At 43.1% G+C, this 20,166-nt stretch overlaps 1 protein-coding gene across 1 annotated transcript; it reads left to right on the top strand.

Moving 5' to 3' along the window:
- Positions 1-19: 19 nt before the first annotated feature.
- FKBP4 (FKBP prolyl isomerase 4) lies at positions 20-20,102 on the top strand. Its single transcript, XM_009102677.4, has 10 exons — positions 20-256; positions 3,706-3,850; positions 5,066-5,208; positions 8,949-9,069; positions 9,644-9,800; positions 10,837-10,927; positions 11,273-11,356; positions 12,030-12,215; positions 12,742-12,981; positions 16,170-20,102. The coding sequence occupies exons 1-10, from the start codon at positions 173-175 to the stop codon at positions 16,266-16,268; spliced, it is 1,350 nt and encodes a 449-aa protein (XP_009100925.1). The 5' UTR covers positions 20-172; the 3' UTR covers positions 16,269-20,102.
- The last annotated feature ends 64 nt before the right edge of the window (positions 20,103-20,166 follow it).

The raw sequence follows: 20,166 nt of genomic DNA, 5'->3' as shown, positions 1-20,166 counted from the left end.
CGGCGCTGCGGCGAGAGCAGCAGGGAAGGAGGCGTGCGGCGCCCGCCCCCACCCGCGCTGCCCGGAGCCGGAGGCGCAGCCAGGCACTATCGCAGCCTCATCCCGGCGCTCAGCGCAGCACCGAGCCCGCGAGGCAGCCCTTCCCTGCGCAGAGGTGGCAGCGGCAGGCGGCATGACGGCGGAGGAGATGAAAGCGGACGGGGCTCCCCTGGAAGGGGTGGACATCACTCCCAAGCAGGATGAGGGCGTCCTCAAGGTACCGTGCGGTTGTTCCCCATCCCTGCCCTCCGCACTAGCTCGGAGGGGTCCCTGCGCCGGCGGGGAGCGGGGGCATTCCTCTTAGCCTGCGAGCGGGTGCTGCCCGGGCGCTCCAACCCTACCGGGCCCATTGTGTGCCCCGCGGGGAAGGGGACGAGGCGGTCCCCGGGTATCCAGGCAGGGCTGGCGCAGCGCGGGCGATTAAACAACAGCGGCGGAGGGCGGGAGCGCGCCCCGCCTGCGCAAGCGCTGCCCGGCTGGCTGCGGGGGCTCGCCGCTCCTCCTGGCGGCTCCCCTCTCCTCCCGGGGCGAGCCGGAGCCTGGGCTGCCCGCCAGGAGAGATCGGGGGTTACGGGGGGCTGTGCTGCGAAAAGGCGCTTCCCCCTGCGTTTGGGCTTTACTCCGTCGTTTAGGGGGAGATGCGGGAGGGGGAGGCGAGCCGGGCTCTCTGTCCGGCTCGCAGCGCGGCTTGTGGGGGTCCGAGTCCATCCCCGCCCCCCCCCCCCCAGCACGTGTCCGGGGCCGGGAATTAAAGATGGAGCCCCGGCAGGGCACGTGCGCTCGGTGCCCGTCCCCGCCGCGCCGGCCTGGCTCCCCTCAGGCCCCGGGCGCGGGCTCCGGGCCGCCCCCGGGCCCGGTGTGCGCGGCCCGGCCGCCCCTCGGTGCCGCTGGGTCGGCGGCCGGGCTGGTCCCCGGCGCGGCCGAGGCGGAGCGGCTGCTCTCCTTTGTACTGGGAAGGCAGGCGATAAGGGCAGCGGGATTTATACCGTGAGGGGGAGTTGTGCGAACTTCCTCTGTCAGACGTTGCCTATTTCCATATCTCTAGAAACTTCCTTAGGCTCTGCTAAAAACTTCTGCGATTCTTTAGAAGCGTTATTCAACCGCAGTAAAATTTCGAAGTTACGGTGTTAAGGAGGAGAAAGGGGCACCACAGCAAAGACAAAATGCTGACTGTAACCTTTAGAGCCTTCTAAATTCTGGGTTCATTACGGAGGCGCTGTCTCCCGTTCAGGAGGGGTATTAAGGGAGCAGATTGAAGATGTTTCCTGCTATATTTCTGCTTTTCCATGTTTCCTGCTAGCATGTTTAGGTGAGAATTTTTGGGTTTTGCACATAGTGCAGTATCAGGTCAGAGTTCTCGTCTGCATGGCTGCCCAGGTCTCCCGCAGCCCAGATCCCTTGAGCGTGGTGGAAGGGCAGTGGGAGTCTGCCCAATTCATGCAGTACCTACTTTTTGGCGATGGAAAAGCAGCAGGTGCTTTTGGGTTGTGTTTTTTGTTTTTTGTTTTTTGAGGAGGGGAGTAGAAAACACTGGCAAACGAAGTGAGGTTATGAAGATCACAAAAATTGAGATTGTGACATAAGTAAAATACCGTAGAGGTCACAAAGTCCAGCCTTCATAGATTTTGTTTTTACGTAATTTCTGGAGTGCAAAATGCATCTGCTGAAATCAAGCGTCTAGCTCTGAACTTACCTACACCAATTTTGTACTGGTATTGTTGCAGTGATTCCAGGAGTGTGTTTATTTCCTCCTTATCTGATATCAGAATAGTATCCAGAGTTTTTTACCTGATATTCCTGAATATAGTTGCACAGTTCCTATAATAAGCAATTAAGTTTGGAAAGAAACCATTTGAAATGCCATATGAACTGAAAAATCCTGTTTCTCCATCTGAAAAGGAAATGTTAACCTTACAGAAAACAGGATTGCCATATTCACAAGTGAAACTTAATTCTCTTCAAAATGGATTCTTTCAAATGCAAAAGAATAAACTGTATAAATAATGAAAATGAGATATTTGTTACTGTAGAATACCTTGCTATGGCACTACAAGAATATAGCATTTGGTAAAGTTTAGTAAATATCCATTAAATGCTGTTAGTTTTTCAAAATTACATCAGATTGGCTGCATTAAAGTGTTAGTTTGTATTTGCTTTATGCAGATTTGCAGATTGCATCTGCTAAGCATGATGTAGGTCATGTTGCTTACCTGATTCATGTGTTTTTTTCATACTTCTCTGTTTCCTTATCTCTGTGAGAGTGGTTGCTTGAACTTTTGCCTTCCTTGGGGAGACATCGACAGATTGGTTTTGTAATGCTCATAAGTGCCCTGGTGTAGGGCTAAAGGGATGGTGTGCTGTGTGAGATCAGGCATCCCTTTTCATGTTGAGCATCCTTTCCTTATAAAACAAGCAGCCAGGATTTTTTCTTGGTTTTGTTTGTTTGTGGGGGTATTTTTTGTTTTGGGCTTTCAGTGAGGTGCTCTCAGCTTGTTAAGTCTGACAGAAGCTGTCGGTGGTGAAGCTTTGGTTTTGGATGGAAGGTCCTGGCATTTCAGCTGGCTAGTCAGTTGCAGGGATGGTGGGAGGCCAGGTGGGAGATTGACAGTGGTGGGTTGCAGGAAACTGAAATTTGTGAAGGAGACTCCCAAAGGTCTGCCTCATTCAGTGAAAAACATGATTGATATAGAAACATGACATTTAAAGGAAGGATGCCCTGTAACTGCCCTTGAATAGATGTTTATCTTCTATAACAGAATGTTTTCCAGGTCTCCATGATGCAAGCAAGTAGGGTCCTCCAATGGTCCCTTTGTGCCTGACTGAGATAATGCAGAACTTTGGCTTTGGGCTAGCTGGTTCAATCTGTATTGGGAAAAATTCAAAATTCAAATCTGAACTTCAGGAATCCTGTTACGGGCAAGGCCTCACATCCTTGCCTGTGAGATATATCACTATTATTCTCTAATTTTATATATGCTTTAAATGAACACCAGAGAGATTGTCCCCACTTTCTGGATAGTGCAGTTTCATTTAATACTTGTCTTGCTGGGCAGGCTGGGGATTTTCTTCTCCCTAAGAAGAAAATCAAATCCTTGCAGCTGTATGTGAGACAAAGGTGCTGGCTATCCATGTTAGAATTTTGGGGAAACAAAATTCTTGCAAAAAATAATTTTTAAGTGTTACTCTGCAGGTGGATAGAACTAACCTGCTTGCTGTGAGACACTGCTAACCTTCGTTAACCTGCCTAGTTTAACTCGAATAATTTCAGATTACATGTTGGAATAGACTTTGCAAGGAAAGAACCAGCTCGTTCTCTTAAGTGCTTTGCCTAGAACACTGAACCTGGGCATGATGATAAAGAGGTGATGAGGCAAATGCTTGAGTAAAGAAGAAAAAACCCTGCCTAATTCAGAGATCTGTAAGCTGATCACAACTGTTGCCTGTTAAATTCTTGTATCACAGCACAGCCATCTTGAGGTTCTGCATTTGCAGCGCTGCTAATCTGCAGAAAGAACAGCCAGTCCATTTCCAGGTGACTGAATGAAACCTGCAAATCCTTTGTCTGCCAAGGGTGATAACACACATATCTAGGTATTTGTGATTCATGTCCAGTGGGCAGGCAGGCTTGATTTCCTTGATGTTAATGCTGGTTGCTGTTTTCCTCAGGTTGTCAAGAGAGAAGGCAGTGGGACAGAGTCTCCAATGATAGGTGATAAGGTGACCGTCCATTACACGGGGTGGCTTCTTGATGGCACAAAATTTGACTCCAGTCTGGACAGAAAAGACAAATTCTCCTTTGACTTGGGGAAAGGTAATATCTTGTGTTTGGTGCTGATCAGTTTTGGTAATAATCAAGATTGGATTTCTTTGTGTGTCTCCTTTGCTTTTCAAAACTGCCACTTAAACTTGTTTTCTCTTAAACTTGTATTCTCTTAGAATGTCCCCATCAGAGTGGGAGATTTTTCTGAATGAGAGCTGTGTAGCCCCTTAAAAGGCCTGCTGAAGAATTCACAGGACTCAAAGTACTCCAGGAGAACAAATCTGTCCTGAAATGTAGATATAAAGGGCAGTTAAATAGCCAGAATATGCGCTTTTTTTTTTTTTTTTTTTTGGGGGGGGCAGACCTCAGTTCAGGAGCGCTTAATTGTGACCAGATCCTGGGACAGAGTACACATAGGCAGCTGTCTTATGATGAAACACACTCTCTTTTCCACAAAATTCTCAAGTTAACCCAAATATGAGTCTTTGAGTAGTGCATCTCTTCATTATCAAAATCTTTCATTTTTTGAAAATCCGAGCATTGTTATTTCTGCAAATCTTACTACTCAGTCTTGTATTCTTCCCTGGAAGTTTCTTACCTTCTTTTTAAAAAATACATAATACCTCCTTTCTAAAAAGAGGTAAATTCATTGTACTTCAGTTTGAGATGATATTAAGTGTACCTATTAATACAAGATTAACAGAAAGTCTGCTTGATGAGTCAAGAGGAGCAGCAATTAGGACAGCTTGAGTAAGAAAGGGCAATTTGTTACAGCTTTTCTTCCCTTTGAAAGGAATGCTACTACTTTCTTCCCCCTTTCTGTTACAAATGTGTGTAACTTTTAGTTACCACTGGTGCTATTCTTTGCCAGCTGATAAAAGTATGAACAGAAAAGGCTGTTGGTTTGGATTGTTTTCAAAACAGGAGCAGGCAATCTCTCACCCTAAGGCCTTCCTCTCGGAAAAGTTTATTGTTACTTCCTCACACTTGGAACTGTGCCAAGCACTTCAGCCGGTGTCTCTGTTCTGTTATTCTGTGAAAAGAGTTGTTACACCTGGAATTAAAAAATGTTTGGGCCAGATTTGGATCCCTGGGAAACTTTAGAATTTGATTAGGCTTAAAACTGAGGTACATAAATGAGAGTGAGCACAAGTTCTTCAGTATTTCTGCTGCCTTAGCTTTTATATATTTTATATGCTAAAAATGATGATGGTCAGTTTCACCTGATCATGCCTTTCATGTGTGTTTGGCATTTGACTTGCACAGGTGAGGTGATCAAAGCATGGGACATTGCTGTGGCCACTATGAAGATTGGTGAAATCTGTCGGATTACGTGTAAACCAGAATATGCCTATGGCTCAGCTGGGAGCCCCCCAAAGATACCTCCCAATGCTACACTGATTTTTGAGGTAAGTGAGAGATGGTCACTAAAACGGTGTGCTTGAAAATATGTGTGATTCAATGTCCTTTCAAAACAGGATTGTTACATTTTCTAAGGAAAATAACATGTCTGGCTGCCACTGCTCTCTAGTGGCTTGGGTTTCCTTCTCTTTGAGTTTTTAAAACACTTGAATGATCTTCAGTGGTGAGTTGTAATTTTGCAGTTACTGGGTGATTTGCAGAAGTAAAGTACAGGCTGGGAGGGCATACTATTTCAGTGATAGACTGAAGTGGTTAAAATGACATCTTTAATCCCTTCATAACACTTCAGAGTAATGATATATTAAATGTTGTGAGGTTTTCAACAACAGGAAAAGCAATTAATGCCCTCAATAATACATTTTTATACTTACTTGTGTTTTCTTTACAACATTAACATTACCTCTTACGAGCTGTTTCAGGGAGAAAAGAGGTAATTGCCCCATGTGAACTGCTGGAATACAGTATTTGAACAGCCCTGCAATTACAAACTCTTTTCTGTAGAACCGAGCATTTCAGTCAGCCTTAAAGTACCATAAAACCAGTTTGGATTCAGGTTGCTGGTTCATTGCCAAAGTCTCTCTGTGCATCCAAGCTACACTGATCATTCTTGCCCCCATGGATGAAGTCCTGTGCACTCACTCAGTGCCTGTGACAGACTAGCTAATCTTGAGTTTGGCAGCTGGGTAACCCAGTTTGACAGCTCACATGGCCAGCTGCTCTCCTGGAGATGAGCATGTCTTGGTGAGCATGGAGCCAGTTATCCTTGGTGTCTCTCAGCCTCACCAGGAAAGGAGAGATTTTATTTCCTACTGACCTTAAAAGTAATTTTCCCCCACATCTTCCCCCTCCTTCCCCAAAGTGGGTGGAAACAGCAGCTGTCTCTTGTGTGTTATTTCAGAAGTGAGAATGGTTGCTCAGAATGCTGAGACTTGAATTTGATTTTTCCATGTAGGATGACATTAAAGCTGTTTCTGGAGCATACCCTGACAGTCTCAACAGGGTTTGGAGAGGATGGATTTTTCTGACTGTTGAAGCAGTGTAATTTGCCAACAATTGTTTCAAAATAAATTCTACCCGAGAGAAAGCAGACTCTTTTCTGAAGTGTAATTTTTAAAATTACTTTGCTTTAAAGCACTTAATCAATGGAATGGAATCCTACAATTGGGGGCATAAGGAAAGCTTTAAAATTGATGATTGCTCTGAGATTGAATGTTTTATCTAATATCTGAGAAAGGTGAAAATAGCTCATGGAGTTATTCAAAGACTGAAAGTCTGCTTAGATTTTATTGGAAACAATGAGCGTCTGTTAAGAAGGCTAGATTATACATGGAGTCATTTAGGTGGAAAAAACCTTCAAGACCATTGAGTCCAGTCATAAATCTGACACTGCCAAGTCCATCACTAAACCATTAAGCCAACCCAGTGCCACATCTACACCTGAATACCTCCGGGGAGGGTGACTCACCCACTTCCCTGGGCAGCCTGTTCTGATATCCATTCTAAACCTCCCCTGGTGCACCTTGAGGCCATTTCTTCTTGTTCTGTGACTTGGAAGAAGGGACTGACCCCATCTGGCAACAGCCTCCTTTCAGGGAGTTGTAGAAAGTGAGAAGGTTCTCCCCAAGACCCCTCTTTCTTTCCCAGGCTAAACATGCCCAGCTCTCTCAAGCAGCTCCTCATGGGCCTTGTGCTTCTGACCCTTCACCAGCTCTGTTGCCCTTCTCTGGATACACTCCAGCTCCTCAATGTTCTTCCTGAAAGGCCCAAAACTGAACACAGGATTTCAGGTGTGGCCTCACCAGTGCCTAGTACAGGGTGACAATCACTGCCCTGGTCCTGCTGGCCACACCATTGCTGATACAGGCCAGGTGCCATTGGCCTTCACATAATTGGATATTGAATTTGCTTTGCATTTGGGTAGTGTATTTGCATTTCTTTTTTTTTTTTTTTTTTTTTTTTTTTTTTTTCATGGACTTGTGAATAATAGGATTAAAGATATATTCTGTGTGGAAGGATTAAAAACATACTGCTAGCAGGTAGTGTCCACTAAGGGATGACAGCTTAGTCACTTTGAGTACATCAAAATTAATACCATTATTTCTGAAAAATAGTATTGTGTAGAGCTGTTGATAAACGTCATTTTCTTACATAGAAATCTGACATTAGTTGTGTTGGATCAAACTACCCATGTTGGAGTGCTGTGTGCTTCTATGCAAGTGATACCAGGTGTAATCAGGGCTGAGCTGATGATTGAAATGCAGGCTAAAAGCTCAAGGCCTTCTACCTAGACAGCACAGTGGGGCATTCTTAAGGGCTAAGCACTGCTACAGAGGATGCATGTGGACAGCAGAAAACAGAGAAACTTTTATTGTCCTTCAACAAGAGGCAATACCTAACATTGGGATAAATAAAAGCATGAACTGCAAGATGGGATTTGGTCCATCAGGCTGCTCCTGAGTCCATCCCGTGCAGTCACCCAGGTTATTCACTTCCCACTGGACTTCTCTTGATGCTGCCAGTCTGACCCCTCCATTTCTGGGTGTGCTTTTAGATAAAAGCAGTGTTTCATTCATGGGTCTTGATATCCCCTCATGCCTGCCTGAGCAATTTTGTTTAAGGGAAGAGGGGAGAAAGAAAAGGACCAAAGCGGCCTGTGATGGTTTTGTGCTTCCCTAACAAAATAGCCTGGGGCTCACTGGCTGCAATAAGTAAGCAGTGCTGGGTGTGTCCTGATTGGGGGTGTGGGTTGGAAATCAGATCCAGAAAATTTTCCCAAGTTTTACTAGGTTAAAGTAGCCTCTGGCTAGTATGACTCTAAAGCAGCTGAAGTCTCTTTAAGTTTCCGCTCTTTTATTTTTACCTGGGTTTACTTTTTATTACTTTACACGGTGTCCTTAACAGCTGGACTCTTTTGCAAGGGCCTATCACCATACCAAATTTTTGTACAAGTTGCTTTACAAAAGACCCTCTAAAACTTACATTAAAAGATTTTGTACCAATGTCATCACACCAGCATTTCTTTATGACAAGAAGTAATGCATGTCCTATGATTTGGGAGTACTTTCTCTCTTTTGATCTGTTGGTGATTTTGTTTTTTCTTCCTTATGATTATTTTTGCTGAGCAATATAAATAGCTAGATTACTCCATAGAGTAGTATTGTTCAGGTTGGGGGAAAAAAAAAGGGAAGTACATACCTGTACATACCTGAAAAGAAAGACCAGAATATTATTTGTTACTAGGTATCAATTAAAATAAAAAGTGGAAGTACTGGTGGATATTCAGTTTCTTTTGCATTCCAGTTATCTCAAGTCCAGTGTCAGGAACCTCCACAGCATTAGCTCTGAACTTTTTTTATTGAGGTAGTCTAAACATTGCTGATTATAACGGGAATTTTGTGCTTGGCAATAGTTTTCACTATTGTTTTACTCAAAAATAGGATATGATTTTTTTTTTCTTCATAGCCGCAATTACAAATACCTTTTGTAACTTGACTGTTTTTCTATGTCATTGTGGTACTCCCACTTGAAACTATGATTTACATTTACTTGGGAAGGCATGTGAAGATTCAGAGAGGCTGGATACCTACAATAACACTAGCTCTTAAAAATCCTAAAGAATTTGTTGCAGCAGTGAGTTTAAAGTTTCAAAGATCTCTGAAGAATAAATCCTGTGAGTTACTAAATTGGTCTAATGAGAATAAATGCAAGGCTTTTCTTCCTTTCACAGATAGAACTTTTTGAGTTCAAGGGCGAGGACCTCACTGATGAAGAAGATGGTGGCATCATCCGAAGAATTCGTAAGAAAGGGGAGGGCTACTCCAGGCCCAATGAGGATGCACTTGTGGAGAGTAAGTGTGTTGTCACACAAATAGTGAATGGATTTGCAGTGGGGGATGGCAGAACCTTTACACAATCTACAACTGCATGTCGTGAGGGGAGGAATACTTGGCTTCTCTTTTCTGTACCAACTTAACAACCTAGAGTAAGCTTTCCTTCTCCTGTTTCTAGCAAGGTTTACATTTTCCAGCAGCAACTGTGTTTTGTGGTGATACTGAATCTGTTGAAGTGCTTATCTGATGACAAAAGGTGATTGAGTCTCGTAAAGTATTTCCATGTGCTGAGGAACAAAAGGGGAAGTCATTCTGGCACTTGTTGTCAGAGTGGAAAAAACAAGCACTTAAATGAACAACCGAAAATAGAGGGTTTGTTAAATTGAAAAGCAGAAATTCTGTTTGGTGCCAGTAGCTGCCACGCTGTAGGTAGCTGCTAAAAGAGAAAAGGCTGTTCAGAAGGAGGCTTTGGCACCTGTGTGTGTGTACTGCCTGCCTGTGTAGAACTCCCTGTGCACTCCTGGGTACCTGCCCACTGCCATGCATGGATACCTTCTGATTTCTCTCCCTGTTGTTTGGTTTTTGTTACCAGTCCAGTTTGAAGGCCGACATGGAGATCGTGTTTTTGACAAGCGGGAATTGCGGTTTGAGATTGGAGAAGGTGAAAACTTTGATATTCCTCATGGTCTGGAGAAAGCAATTCAAAAAATGGAGAAATCAGAGGAATCTGTGTTCTATCTCAAGCCCAGGTATGCTGTTTCTGGTGTTTGATACAGGAAGGGCTTATACTAATCATCCAGCAAGAAAGAACTATTTCATTATAATGCCTCTCAGCTTTTTTGAGTGCTGTGGTAAAAACTTGGGTCAGCCCCAAAAGTTGATGTATGAGAAGTATCGTGCTTTGCCACTTCTTAGTGAAGCAGTAGCAGTCCAGAAAAAATTTACCTAAGTCTCTGTAATGTTGACCTCTGAATATTTTTGAAAAATGTTGTTGCTCTCTAACTTGGATTTTTGTGATCCCTCTTCATGACTGATTACTGTAAAACAGTCCATATGTAGACTTGGATTTAGGCAGAATTTTATCTTTACAGTGAGACCACATCTGAAATAAGTGGAGTTGCACAGATTGTTTTCATCAAACTTTAATTTATATCAGGTTTTATTTAATTTTTTTTAAACTGTAACTGAGCCTGATGGGAGCAGAAAAGGAAAGCAATCTGATCTAGGTTTTCCTGCTAATATGCAACTCTTTCTGGAATTTCATAGCAGTACCTTTCTGTAAGCATTTCCTGTTTACCAGCTGGTTAGCAGTGTCTAAAGTGTACAGCTGCTCACCTAATCTTGGTATTTATTCTCTTTGCTTTTCTAAGAATAGAACTAAAATACAGGTGCTCTGAATGCAACACCCAGTTTCAGACCATGAATATTAAATATGATAGTTGTAATTGAAAGCTGGTTGTTTTGGCTTAGCTTTTTTTTTTTTTTTTTTTTTGATGAAGGGATTACATGCTTTTCCTTAAAGTAAACTAAAAAAGTAATAAAATAATAGGAGCTGCTAAAAGATTAACGAAGTCAATACTAGGTTACTCTTACTTTCTTCTGCCTTGTACCTGCTAATTTAGAATTGTACCTAGAATTCTTCAAGCCTTTGTCTTGTAATAATTTATATGCATTCCAAATTTGCATGGGATTTTTGTCTCCATCTTTCTATGTAGCAAATATACCTGGGTGGATAGCTCTGAAATCTATAATTTTTGTTTCTCCCTCCCCACCCCCATTTTACAGCTATGGTTTTGGAAGTGCTGGGAACGAGAAATTTAAGATCCCTCCAGATGCAGAGCTGCAGTATGAAGTGAAACTCAAAAGCTTTGAAAAGGTGAGAGCAAGAGATGAAATCCTAAAGAGATGCAGGGCTGGGGGAAGAAGTGGGAGTGCAGCTTAAACGATGACAATGGAATCCTTGAATGGTGATGTGATACAGAAAGCCACTGTTGCCAGAGATGATGCTGACATGCTGGGAGCCCTTGGCTGAAATGGTCCTTATTCTTCCTGTATCCCTGTCTGTTGCCATCTCTCGGGCTCTAGGCTGGTTTCCATGAGCAGCGCAAAGCTCTGCTTTGCCAGACTTGGCGCAACCATACTGTTAGTGGGAAACAACATAGCTACTTGATTTCCCCAGAAGTTGTATTGAAGTTGACTGGAACTGTTTCTGTTTGGGCAGGCTAAGGAATCCTGGGAAATGAACACAGATGAGAAGTTAGAACAGAGCTCTATCGTGAAGGAGAGAGGCACTCAGTACTTCAAGGTAAGTTACAGTACCCAAGTAATAATAGCATTTCTTGGTCCATGGCGTGAGTTGATAATGATGTTTACAGCTTCTGTAATTTCTGAGTGGTGTTCCTGGTATTCTGTGAGATTTTGCAGGGAGAGCTGGAGGGGAATATGTCTTAAAAAAAAAAGAAACTCAGTTGGAATTATCCAAAGAACTGCAGAGAGCTGTCTGTTAGAGCTGTTTGCTCTATCTACAGATAACACCATAGGGTGTGCAGTATTTCAGTTTGTGCTGTGGGACAGTGCTATGAGTGAACAACATTCATTTGGGTAGAGATGTGTGGAGAAGCTGTTCAAAACAATTTCAGTAGCTAAAGGAAGAGTTTCCTATTATCTTTGTATTGCATTTTGAGAATTGCCCATCTTCCCTTATTTTTGCATCAAAAGTTTAATATAAAGGTAGGAGTTCAGTGAAGTATCAATGCTGCCATATACCCCTAGCTCTAGTGGGGAACCAGTTAAGTATAACTAAAGATTTTCTGATCCTTTGCAGGAATGGCTCTCAGAAGTATTTTTGATGATAGATGTTACTTTTTGATCCAGTGGGGTTTTTTAGATGTATTGCTCAAGGCAGGCAAAAGGGACGAGAGGGAGATAAAAGTTCCTGTGATATGAGCTGTGTGATAATTGAGCTGCCTTGTTTACAGGAGGGGAAATACAAGCGGGCAGCATTACAGTATAAGAAGATTGTGTCATGGCTGGAGCACGAGTCAGGACTCTCTGAGGAGGAGGAGTCAAAAGCCAAAAGCCTGAGGCTTGCTGCCCACCTTAACTTAGCTATGTGCCATCTCAAGCTAAAGGAGTACTCCCAGGCTTTGGAGAACTGCAACAAGGTAGTAGGAGTTAATTTATTCTTAAATTGCACAAGCAGTCTGACGGTTTGTCTTGCTTTAAACATTTTAGGTCAATGTGGTGTTTGGTCTTTCTTACCAGCTGTCATTTGGGTAGTACGGCATTTTTAAGTGCACTAAAAACATCCAACAGATTATTTTCATAATTAGTGCCCTTTGAACATCTTTTGCTAACTTGTTGCTACATTGAGAATATTCAAGTATTTAGAAGTAAGAAACACTTGAGATGTGGTGGAGGTATTCATGTTGTCAAAGGTCTTTCAAACAGCAGGATTACTCCCTGACTAAACTTAGGCTATCTTGTTCTCTTTTTCAATAGCCTACTATATTCATTCCTCTTTGTACTTACTTCTACTGTATTCCACTGACTTTATTAGTAAGCCCTGACAAGACTCGTAAGTCTACATCAGAAGGTACAGTTCCTAGCAGTCACTGGTGTTCTGACTGCATATAATTTTCATAAAAGAAAAACAATTACTGAATGTGGCTTTGGTTTTTTTGAATGCAGGCACTCGAGTTGGATAGCAACAATGAAAAAGGCCTTTTCCGGCGTGGAGAAGCTCACTTGGCTGTCAATGACTTTGAGCTGGCCCGAGCTGATTTCCAGAAAGTGATTCAACTTTATCCAAGTAACAAAGCTGCCAAAGTGCAACTGGTGACTTGTCAGCAGAAAATACGGGAGCAGCATGAGAAGGAGAAGAAGATGTATGCCAACATGTTCCAAAGACTCGCAGACAAAGACTTAAAGGTAAGTAACACTACTCTGAACATTACAGGAGGTGGTGTCATGTGTTAGACAAGGAACAGTGGTTTAGGTACTCACCTTGCTTCTTATTACAGATAATTATAGCAGGAGAACACTCAAATAGAGCACTGCTTTGGGGAACAGGGATGGAAATCAAAATGCCACCAATCAGAATTATTAGGGCATCCTGTTTGAACAGGAAAGCCAGTAGTACCAACCATTGCACAGAAACTTTTATCTATTTCAACTGGATTCGTCAAAGACCAGTGTTAATCAGAAGGCAGTTGAAGTGATGAGGTGCAAACATGACAGTCTTCTAGAGGAATAGGTGCTTTTTCCACTTCCAGAACCTGTTGCAAAGAATAGGCTGTTCTGGTGCCTGGGGTGCCCATCTAGAGAGAACTTGTGTCTGTCATACAAAGGGTGCTGAGCACCATCTTGCTTCTCACAGAGACATTAGGATGTGATTGATGGTCTCTGTTACAAATGTCACAGATTGATTATTCTGCTGTGTGGATGATTTTCTTAATAAGCTTTCACTAGAATTTTAGTAGATGCTAGTTCAGTTAATAATGGCAGTATGTGAATACAGGTTATAACAAGATTGTATTAGTTAGCAAGAAACATTTCAGGTTACTGATGAGAATCACATATCCTAGGAAAACCTTGTGGTTCTTTTCCTTAAATCTGATGCTCTAGAAGAACAAAATGCACCTGTAACTTCTCAGACAAATCTGGGATTTATGTCAGACTCAAATTTCCTCAGTAACAATGGGGAATATAGAAGCTTGTATCTTGTTGAGGTTATTTTCACCTTTTCAGAATATGCATGGAGAACATAAAAAATTGCCAGATACATTAATTTCCTTTGGTTAACTGTGTTATTGAGTCTTTCCAGAGGCATGATGTCCTCAGATGAGTGTATCCTGACAGTTCAGCCATTTCAGACTGTCAGTCGACAATCTACTACATGAAACTGTCTCTTTTTTTGGCTAAAGCAGCCTGATGTCAACAGTCCTTGTGTATTGGAGCTTAAAAAAAGTATTCTGTCCATCCCTCTAGACACAGTGATATTAACTCACACAGTATCTTAATTTTTAATAAAAAATCTCAGAAATATAAAGATGCTGCAACTAAAGTAGAATTATTTCACTCTTGGGCATCTTCACTTCTGAAATGGCAGGATTTAATTGCCAGCTGTCAGGCTCTGTTGTGAAGGAGCCTTTCAGCTAGCACAGCTGCTGGGAATTTAGCTTCTTCCACTAGGCGTGGGATACAGCAAGATCTGTTGAGATAGGAAGAGTGGATTGTTGAAACAAGCTATACCCACTAAAACTTCAAGCCTTGAGCTTCCTCCAACTCCTAAGACAGATAATTGGAGTAATAGAGTAATACTCTTGGCAAAAGGCAGACTCATAGTCTTTGCACTGCAGACTGCTTGGTATATTGGAAAAACATTGCACTTAGTCCCAATTTCCCTATCTGCTTGGGATAGCATCAGTTTAAAGTAGTAAACTCCTTTAGGTTGGACTCCAACCAAATGTACATGGAACATTGTTGTTTGGCATCTAACACTGGCCACAGGATTTGAGGTGTGGCCTCACCATTGCCAAGTACAGGAGGACAATCCCTGCCCTGATTCTGCTGGACACACTATTGCTGATACAGGCCTGGATGCCACTGGCCTGGAGAATTCTTCCCAACAAGTTAGATGATCTTGGGAAGGGAATGTGATCTTGGGAAGGGAATGTGCAATGTGCTGGTTTTGGTTTTTGGTTTTTGTTGTTTTTTTTTTGTTGTTTTTTTTTCTCTGAGCCATCTGGCCTGCCTTAAATGGATATGGTTTTATATGAAATGGGATTGATGGAACCATAAAGGATGATTACTCCCTGGGCCAGTCTTGAGGTAGTTTTTTTGCAAGAAAAGCTTGTTTTCCTCTTACTGCTTTTATGGTGTTGCTTCACTCTAGCTCCAACAGTGTCTGTTAGTGGTGGTGTAGTAGAAGTTCAGAGTTCTGGAGAAGAGAGTTTGTTTACTAAATGTCTTCTGATTGCTAAGAAGATAGCTTGGACTGCAGTTCTGATGTTCCTGACACAGTCTGTTAAATTCAACAGCCACTCTTGCATCAGTAGTTCCTTTCATTAATTTGAAAAGTTCACATATGTAAAGTGTGAATTTTTGAAGGTCAGGGTGTTTATCACCTTATCTTAAGCCCAGGATTGGTAGCTGACAGATTTTCTGCGGAGAGAAGACTTAACTCTTGTGTGCTTTGTGGAATGCTTCTAAGGATGAAAAATTGACCTTTGATGCATGAATGTTCTTTTAAATGTGGTCTTGTGTTGCAGCCAAATTGATGTCAGATTTTAAGGATTCTGCCTGTTCCCCTCATTCTGCTCTCCCAGCATTGTATGCTTAAGCCTTTGCTTGTTTTTGTTTGGTTCTCATCTAAGATCATAGTAAAAGATGGCTCAAGATGCTGGGCTGACAGGTGGAATAGTAATTCCATTGCACTAGGTTTTGAAATGAGCAAGCCAAGATCTTTTCACCTCCCTTTACTGTGCTTGAAAATTATTGCAGGGTCAGGATGTGCTGGTTCTGTCCTATTGTAAAAGCTGACCTGGGGGCACTACCTCGTTGCTCTGCCTTCCACACCTTTTTATGAGGAGGATACACAAGGAGAGGGCTTTGGAGCAGCCACATTGTCAGATCATATCTTCTTCCAGTTAAGCTCTTGTACAGGACATCCAAATCACTGTTGTTGAGTTTGAGGTAGATAGGTAATTCTTATGCTGAGTGCAAGTGTGCCTCGTACAAGTTGGGTCAGGGTAGGCCATGGAAAAATGGCTGAAAATGAGTGACATTAGTATTGAAGCAGGGCAAAAGCAGTTTCTGCAGAAGCTTCACAAATTAATTTCATTTAAAAGACTTCTAAGAAATTCTTGTGCAAGAGGGTGCAGGCTACATTAAGAATCATAACCACCTAATACCAGTATTATATTTTGGCCTCCTCTATACTGCTTCTGGTTTCTTAAATGTGTGAAAATTTTTGGTTTCTTTTGGCTGAAGATCCTAATATCTTAATTCAGTCTGGCAGGGTAGACAAGCTTTCCAAGTAATAAGAATCAAACAATCTTTGTGCTAGCAATTTTGTATAACGTATTAATATATTTCTTCTTTGTCTCTCTGTTTAGTCATCTGCTACTCTTCAGACAAGCCACACTGAAGATGCAGAAATGAAAGATGCGCAGAATGGAGTTGAAGATAAATCAGAAGTTGAAGCAGAAGCATAAGAAAACCCCTATTCCATTAGTTTTGTAAATGAAAGAATTTCCAGTGAATTAGACCTTTATTTTTCTACCTGGTTGGATAGTGGCTTCAAGGGAGCAGAGGCTGAAGCCACCATGCCACAGTCAGTTACAGCTTTATGTGGCTGTTCAAGAAGCTGAGTGGCAGCATAAATCTGGCTTAATCCTAGTGACTTTATTTATTCATTCAGCCTCTGTTACTGTTTGGGTTCTGTCTGGATTTACTCTGCTTGGTTTATTTGCATTTTCATAGAATCATAGAATGGCTTGAGTTGGAAGGGACCTCAAAGACCTAGTTCTAACTCCCCCTGCCAGGGACACCCTTCACTAGACCAGGTTGCTCAGAGCTTCATCCAGCCTGGTCTTGGACACTTCCAGGGATGGAGCATCTACAGCTTCTCTGGGCAGCCTGTTCCAGTGCCTCACCACCCTAAGAGTGAATAATTTCATCCTAATAACTAATCTTAACATGCCCTCTTTCAGTTTGAAGCCATTCCCTTTTGTGCTGTCACAACTTGCCCTTGTAAATAGTCTCTCTCCATGTTTCTTGTAGGCTCCCTTTAAGGTACTGGAACACCACAGTTTGGTCACCCCAAAGCCTTTTTTTTTTCCAGGCTGAACAATTCCAGTTCTCTCAGCCCTGTCTCATAAGGAGAGGTGCTTCATCCCTCTGATCATCTTGGTGGGCCTCCTCTGGACTTGCTCCAAAAGGTCCATGTCCTTCCTATGCTGGGGACCCCCATCAGCAGAGGTGGATGCAGTGTTCCAGGTGAGGGTCTCACCAGAGTACAGGGTGAAAATCCCTTCCCTTCCCTGCTGCCCACACTGCTTTGGATGCAGCCCAGGTTACAATTGGCTTCTGGGCTGTGAGTGCACATTGCCAGCTCGTTTCCAGCCTCTCATCCAACAGCACCCCCAAATCCTTCTTGGCAGGGCTGCTCTGGATCTCTTCATCCCCCAGCCATTATTGATACCAGGGGTTGCCCCAGCCCAGGTGCAGCACCTTGCACTTGGCCTTGTTGAAGCCTCATGAGGTTCACATGGGCCCACTTCTCAGGCTTGTCCAAGTCGCTCTGGGTGGCATCCTGTCCTTCAGGTGTGTCAAGGGGACTGCTCAGCTTGGTGTCACCTGCAGATTTGCTCAGGGTGCACTCTACCCCTTCATCTGCGTCATTAACAAAGGTGATAGTAACACTGGTCCCAGTATGGACACCACTTGTCACTGGTGTCCACTGGGATGCTGAGCTGTTGACCACTAGCCTGTAGATGTGACCATGCAACAAATTTCTTATCCATCAAACAGTGCATCCACTGCATCCATCTCTGTCCAGTTTAGAGAGAAGGATGTTGTGGGGAGCTGTGTCTAAGGCAGGAAATTACAGAAATTAAGTTAAATGGCACCTGTAGCCCTTCCCTTGTCCGTTGACGGAGTCACTCCATCATTGAAGGCCACTAGGCTGCTCAGATGGTTCTTGCCCTTGGTGAAGCCGTGCTGGCTGTCCCTGGTCACCTCCCTGTCCTCCATGTGCCTTAGCAGAGCATCCAGGAGGATCTGTTCTGTGATCTTCCCGGGCACAGAGCTGAGGCTGACAGGTCGGTAGTCCCCGATTTGTCCTCGGTGTTTTTCTTTCTGGTTCCAGCTTACTTCAATCCCAGGTTCTGCTTTCTAAATTGATTTCCTTGATTTGCTTCAAGTAATCAGCTTTTTTCAGGAGTCCTCATGTAAGACTTAAGAACAAATTGGCGCTCCCAGTTCTTCTGCCTTGGGATTGCCCTCTTTCCCCTGTTCAGTAGGGAGTCCCTTCCATTAAGTTTTGTAGCCTTTCTTGTATGCCTCCTCTTTGCAAATTGCCGAAGGTGAAGACTGTGAAGTCTCAGCTTAAGTAATAAAGCTCCAATTAAACTCAAGAAAACTGAACTTTTCGTGGGTTTTTATTGGAATTTGCACAGAATTGAGAGAATATACTGTCCTTTGGTCAGTGTTTTCTTGTCCACATAGCCAGTGTCCTGATTATTTTTCTCTGTTGTTTGTTTATTACTGTAGAAAATTCCCACAATATTTGTTACAGTATTTACCCATATATTTGCAAAAGGGAAAAATTATGTTGCTGGAAGCTGTGCATAAAGGAAGTCTGTAACCTATGCATAGAGCTTGTTCTGTGTTCATACTGCTACCTTCCTCTTCACCCCACTACATTGTAAAACTGGACCAGAGGGGAAAAAACCCAAACCAATACATCTAAAAGTGACTGACTTTGAAGTGAAAGTAAGGGATAAATGCTTACATATTGCAAATAATTTCATGAACTACAAACTCCTGAGTGATTCTAATGTCTGCTTGCCCAGATCTCACAAGAAAGCTATCACTCAGTATTCTGCTTCTTTCTGCAGTTTGTGTGTCTTGTTTGGGGGTGGGTGTGCTTTTGAATTTTGGGGGGCTTTTGGTTGGGGTGGGCTTCTTTTGTCTGAAGGCATGGAACATAGTACTCAAACTCAGCTGTTGTTTATCCTATCATGTGGTGTTAAATTCAGCATCTCCAGTGTCCTGTTTAGAGACAGGGGCAAAAGGGGCAATTTTTTTGCTAGCTCTGCAGAAGAAAGGTAGAAAATCTGTTTCTCTCAGACTAAAATAAATAGACATTTTATGGTGAGAAAGATGTCTTTGCATGGCATGCCATGGGCTGGAATTTGTGGGTATATTGCAGAGAGTATCCCTGTTTTAACATGTAATACAATGTGAATTCCTGGTCTCCTTCGCTGAAACAGAAGTACTGTGTAAGCACTTAAACTCGTGGGGCCTGGGGGAGTGCCAGTACCTGTCCTGCAGCAGTGCCTGCCCAGCTTGGGCCCTGGAACTGTCACCAAGCAAGGGCTGCTTGGAATGCTGCCCTGCCCCAGACACCACATTCAGCACCTGCTGCTGGGTTGGAGCTTGGTTAGAGAGCTGGGAGCTGCAGTGCTCTGAATCTCATGGGGTGGGTGGGATAGGACAGAGGCAAGAGAGATGCTTGGGAGGTCACTTCACTTAAGGAAATGCTGATTTCATTTGCCTAATGAAGCCTTAGGGTTGCCAGGTAATGGGGGTGATTTCATGAGCTCTGATTGTAGTAACAGCCTCGTGTATGTGAAAAACTTATACCAAAGCACTACCCCCTCTTGTGGGAAACAACACTGTGAATGTCAGCTGGGGTTAGAAGAAGGGATTTATAGGCCTAGAAAAACAGTGAAAGGGGACAGGAATGCCAAGCCAGAGTACTTAATTATCAAGTAAATACCTTGATTTGTTGCTAATTATTCCTGGAAATACAAGCCTCTGTGGCTGAAACTGTTTTTGCTGCTAAAGCATAGGGCCAAGTCCTAATGATAAATTTCTAATTGTTGAACAGCAGTTTTCAAAAATCTCCTACAGGCATGATAGTTGTACATGTTTCTGAAAGCAAAAAGTGATTTCTGTGGCACATCTATTAAAAATCTAGTCAATGGTGCATCTGTTGTTAAGTGTGAGCAGTCTTGAAAGTACCACTGTGCCCTTGTTGTTACTACATAAACTATGAAATGTTTGAGAATGTAAATCTGTTAAGGACACTAAACATGCCCTGTTCAGGCAGCTGAACGGATGTTCCGTGCTGTCTTTAAAAGTGGGTCAGGTTGCCGGCAGAAGGTGGCAATACTGGTATTTGTGAGTGAGGTCATGCATGTAAACATGTAAACTTCAACTATAAACTTCGTTATGTATGTCCTTATAGAGGAAAAAAAAAACAAAAAAAAAGGAAACAATGCTTAAAATAAACAGTTACAGTCCTGACTTTGTAAACCACACCCGTGTGTCTGTGCGTGTGTAAATCCTTTCCGGTGCGCGGCGTTGCGGGCGGGCCCTGCGGCC

The sequence above is a fragment of the Serinus canaria genome, chromosome 1 (assembly GCF_022539315.1).
Source record: "Serinus canaria isolate serCan28SL12 chromosome 1, serCan2020, whole genome shotgun sequence".
NCBI lineage: Eukaryota > Metazoa > Chordata > Aves > Passeriformes > Fringillidae > Serinus > Serinus canaria.
Note: the sequence above shows the minus strand (reverse complement) of the source record. Positions and strands in the feature narration are given on the sequence as shown.

What these genes read in the sequence shown, in the direction of transcription:
- FKBP4 (XM_009102677.4), top strand. Translation starts at nt 173, where the DNA reads ATGACGGCGGAGGAGATGAAAGCGGACGGGGCTCCCCTGGAAGGGGTG. An exon ending in CTCCTTTGACTTGGGGAAAG is followed by an intron (nt 3,851 to 5,065) that starts GTAATATCTTGT and finishes TGACTTGCACAG; the next exon opens with GTGAGGTGATCAAAGCATGG. An exon ending in GTGTTCTATCTCAAGCCCAG is followed by an intron (nt 9,801 to 10,836) that starts GTATGCTGTTTC and finishes CCCATTTTACAG; the next exon opens with CTATGGTTTTGGAAGTGCTG.